Below are 4,982 nucleotides of genomic sequence, written 5' to 3'. Positions count from 1 at the left end.
GGGGGGGGGGGCAGGAATGGGACTATTATAAAATTCTGTGGGAGGATATATCAATTGATACTTTTTTTTGCAAGAAATAGCTTGTTTATCTGGGATACTTCAAAGTAAAAAATACCGCTGGTGAATTATGTTTCCAGGGAGATGACATATTACCTTCCAGAAACATGTCACGCACTGAAGTTATTCTTCAGACTGAGTGAGTAGAGGAAAACATGAAAAAGGACTTCTTTGGCATGACACACTCTCTAGCAACATTGTTACATAAGGAATAAAATAAAACAGAATAAAATAAAATACAAATACTTTTTAAAGACATACACAAAGGCCACATTGGTACTGCACATTTTTCAAGTGCAAAGTCACTAGGTCTTTTGAATCAAGCACTTTTTTTTTTTCCCCAATACACAAGTTATCCTTCAAAAGGAAAAAATACTTTGGTTGTGTGTAAGTTGTAAACACATACCTCTCTTGCTCATACTAAAATAACTTCTGAAGTCTCATTACTTTTACATTCCCAGATAAAAGTAACTTCTCTTAGTTTCTGAACAGCCTCCTCAAAGTATTTTCACACCTCTTTTGACACCTAATTCATACCATGCTATCTTCTTCTCAGGAAGGAGAGGATATCATGGGCTGACATCAATTTGCAAGATTAAAATTGATTCAGGGTAAAAATTCTCACTATGTTTCAAACTGCCATTTCAATGAGAAAATGGGTCACTTCATCAAAAGAAAATTCTGTATCAAAATTGTTATAGATCATGACTCACATCTCTGTATGCTACTAGCCTATGGCCAACTGAGAAGAGAACGCTCAAGCAAGATACGGAGCTATACTTCAGTACATATGTATAACTACTTTTTCAGCAAAATGATGTTAAATTTAAAAGAGGTTATTCTGTCCAAGTGGCCTCCCCTCTATATTTCCAAATATAGACAAATTATCTTGATGATAATTTGGTTACAACAGTAGCCATTTCTTCCAGAGACTACAGAAAAGGCCCCCCTATGTAGTCAAAGTTACAAGCCAGGTAGAATAAATTTCACTTGACTTTGTGGCACTTAAATATCTGGAACTTTTGTAATTTTTGTATGCCTCATAAAACTGTTTTTAACCTTGTTCTTCAGCTGAGGTACTATTCCTGTAATATATTAACTTCTAAAAACTGTATTTACAAATATACATAGCAAGGTTTATTTCAAAATATATTTCCAAACAGCAGGTTCCTGTTGAACAAAAAAAAGCTGAGCTGCCGCAGCTCTGTTATGCTTTTGCATCTTCCAACCGCTCAGAGGGGGGAAAAAAAAGTTGTTTTAAGTGTTGTGGGGCTTTGGTTTTGGTTTTAAATCATGGCTCTCAACATCTTTGAAGCAAAGGAGTTTCATGCTGCTTCTTTCCAAGGAGGAAAACATGACTCTGCATCAGAACACAACAGACGTCTCTCCTGACATCAGAGGAAAGATGTTGCTAGCCGCTGTGATGTGACTGGCAATGGGGTAATTGACAGAAGTTTAATGGCGCTGTCTAGCCCAACAGAGCCGTGGGAGTCAGACTAGCTGTCTCTGCACATCTGTTGTGGATATAAGCATTTGAGAACAATCCCTGCTTTCAGCCCAGATACTAACTCATTCAGTATATTCATCAAAAAAAGCAGTTGAATCCAATGGCTTTCATTTTACAAAATGATAGATCCATACTCCCTCATGACTACATACATGAATAGTTCCAACTTCTGAACTTCAGATGGATTACTACCTCCCTCTCTGCAAAGGGTCACTCTGTGCAAAGCATACAGCCACAGGAAACAAACCATAGGAAATTAGCTTATCTATAGAGAACGTTTTTGAATTGATAACAACTGAGTTGCAAAACCCACAAAAATTCAAGTTTATGCCATTAAAATGTCTGTAACTAACTGTCTTGGTGAAAGGAAATCCATCATGGATACAAACCACATTTCTTTCTAGTAAGTGAGAGCTCTTTATAATCATTATTTAGGCTATTATAAAGCTAATCCCCACCAGGGGGAGCAGAGTTCTCCCGCTCAGAGGCACTCTCAGCCCAATTTGGAAGTCACAGACAGCATCCTGGCTCATTTAACACACGATACAGCTGTCCCTGAGTTAGTCCTAAAATTATACATACTAAAACGATTTTCAAGTTAATTTTATTATTCAGATTATCACTAAATGTGAAAGTTGTAAACTCCCAGTCAGTAAAGATATTTAAAGGAAACTTGGTTGCAAAGCTTCTAAAGAAAAGCAACAATAATTTACCATTTATCATAGAATCATAGCATAGTATAGGTTGGAAGGGCCTTTAAAGGTCATCTAGTCCAACACCCCCCCACCCCCACCCCCCCAGCAATGATTTAAAGTCAATTGTACAATAATCAAGACTGACGTGTGATGAAAAGCATGAATAACACAGGTAATTTTTTTAAATTCGCCGCCTTTTTTTCCCCACCAGAAGCATACACCTGGTTCCCATTACCAAGCCTTTTTTCCCATTTGTGAAAGATGGACATTTTCATTTTAAAACTTATGCTGACACATCTTTCAAGAGCTAGTGTTTTAACAGTTTTATCAATTACTATTAAGACTTGAGGAAATTAGCTGAGTTGTCAAAATTAAAATTATATCTGTTACCATAAATGGTCTTTAATCTAGTCCTCAGTAGATGGGAAACACACCACAGAGATCATAGAAGTTAGCTACTAAGACACATTTCAACAACAGTTTTCTCTTTTGCTGCCTACTTTTTCTTTCCCTATGAATCTAAGGGTGCATTTTATTTTCTTTTTTTACCATGGTAGTACAACTATTCAAACCTTTCTTTTAAAAAAATACCGGCAATAGAAAAATGAAGCATTATCTTAGTTAATCAGTAGAAATTTTGTATCAAGGAAGCTATCTTTAAAATTAGTTACTTTTCTTCAAAATTAAATGAAGCACTCATTAAAAAATAATTAGTATGTACAACAATCACTTGAAAGCCTATCTCCTGCTATAGGACATTTCTACTGGGCGGCAATCTGGACTGCATTATAAAACACTATTATACATGAACAGATGGAAATCATAAAATGATATTTAGCTACAGATTTCCTGTCAGAAACTTATATAAAAAGAAGGGGGGGAAATATGTTCAACATTTTTCATTAGCCAACATCAAATCACTGAAAAAAAATAAATCAGAGGAATCCATGCAATGCCTATGACACAGCAACCTATTTTTAATCCATACTTTTTAAAGTTCCTGGCACATAAAATAGGCATAAATAAGACTATGTTTTCACCTTTAAGCACACAATATAGGATTGTAACCAATAAACTACCCACCAAAGAACACATATGAAAATGCATTTCATTCATAGTTAAAAATTAAGACTTCGCAGGTTTGAATTCTTAATTTTGTCTGAACATCAGTAGAAGTCAGTGAAGCCCCACTGAGCTTCACAGATTTGTCAGAAGAGCTGATTATGCCCAGAAACGTATTAAACATTCCCACTATAAACTCTAATGAACTATCTTGGCTAGAATAGCAAACACATTGTTTGTTTCATTCAGATATAAAAGTTACACAAGTTGCAAAGATTTAAGGTGCACAACATCAACTTAGTATGAAAATAAACTGCTCCCTTATCTTAAGGGCAGATTATTAACAGCTGTCGCAATCAATACAACTACCCTAAAATACAGTCTTGTTTTGAATTACACTTAATCAGAACATTTTGCTTCAATGCCAGGACTTTAAAAAAAAAGAGTAAATATTAATGTTATTAAAGCACAATAGAGAGATCATTATAGAAAGGTTATAGTAAAAATCCAGTGTCAGAATAACAGTTGCTGAACATACCATGCAAGAGGAATGTGAGGGTTTGAGAGATAAGATACAGATGTGAAGGTTGAGGCACTCCTTAAAATATTTAGCATACCTTATTTAATAAGATTGTTCTCAGTTTATTGTTCAACATAAATTAGTCATCAGAGTTGTATTTCACAACTGATAAACTGATAAAGCTACCTGAAAACTAGAAAATCTAAAAAATATTATGTCATCAAGAATTCAGAACACATTACGTACTACAAGACTGTTTCCTTCAGCATGTAAGTCAACAGTAGCATAAATTGTTAGTCTGTACATTGACTGAATTTGCTATTTTTCTTCCTAGACTCACCAATGAAAGCTTTTATCATTATTTTTCCATATATTCAGCTTCTTTCATTTCACTCCTCTTTCTGTATAAACACAATACAAGCGAAGTAACATATAGGGGAGGAACATATAGTACTTAAAGAGGGCTACAGGAAAGATGGGGAGGGACTCTTTATCAAGGAGTGTAGTGATAGGATGAGGGGTAATGGTTTTAAACTGAAAGAAGGTAGATCTTGATTAGATATAAGGAAGAAGCTCTCTACTGTGAGGGTGGTGAGACACTGGCACAGGTTGCCCAGAGAAGCTGTGACTGCCCCCTCTCTGGAAGGGTTCAAGGCCAGGTTGGACGGGGCTTTGAGCAACCTGGGTTAGTGGCAAGTGTCCTTGCCCATGGCAGGGGGGTTGGAACTAGGTGATCTTTAAGGTCCCTTCCAACCCAAACCATTCTGTGACTATGATTCCTTCTGTTTCAACGGTCTTAGATAAACCAACCTTCATCAACCAACTGATCACCTCCAAAAGGATTTAAATAACTGAGGGCCTTACTATTAATTACTCCATGCTAAAAACAGTTAGGGCTTCAAGTACATCCAAGACTACATTCTTAATTCCCCAAACAATGTGGTGAATTAAGGAGGTCAAAGTACATTAAACACGGGGAGGAAGGAAAGGAATGGAAAAGAAAAAATAATATATAAGTTGTCTGTCAATTACAATATGCTGTATTACTTCACACTCTACTAAAGAGCAAACTTTGTATCCAAAAATTCTTATTTGTACATATAGACACATACTGTTGCATAACAGTTCAAAAAGTCTAGGT

General features: G+C 35.8%; 1 protein-coding gene across 1 annotated transcript in view; it reads right to left on the bottom strand.

The window, feature by feature from the left end:
- The window catches only part of HS2ST1 (heparan sulfate 2-O-sulfotransferase 1), a 35,656-nt gene extending 31,429 nt beyond the window's left edge, over nucleotides 1–4,227 (bottom strand). The window contains exon 1 of the mRNA XM_026854187.1: nucleotides 4,182–4,227. Coding sequence (XP_026709988.1) covers nucleotides 4,182–4,200 — 19 coding nt within the window. The 5' untranslated portion in view covers nucleotides 4,201–4,227. The remainder of the gene's footprint in view (nucleotides 1–4,181) is intronic.
- Nucleotides 4,228–4,982: the final 755 nt, after the last annotated feature.

Source organism: Athene cunicularia (genome assembly GCF_003259725.1).
Source record: "Athene cunicularia isolate RWA chromosome 8 unlocalized genomic scaffold, athCun1 chr8_part1, whole genome shotgun sequence".
NCBI classification, from domain to species: domain Eukaryota; kingdom Metazoa; phylum Chordata; class Aves; order Strigiformes; family Strigidae; genus Athene; species Athene cunicularia.
This window is presented reverse-complemented; position numbering and strand designations above follow the sequence as displayed.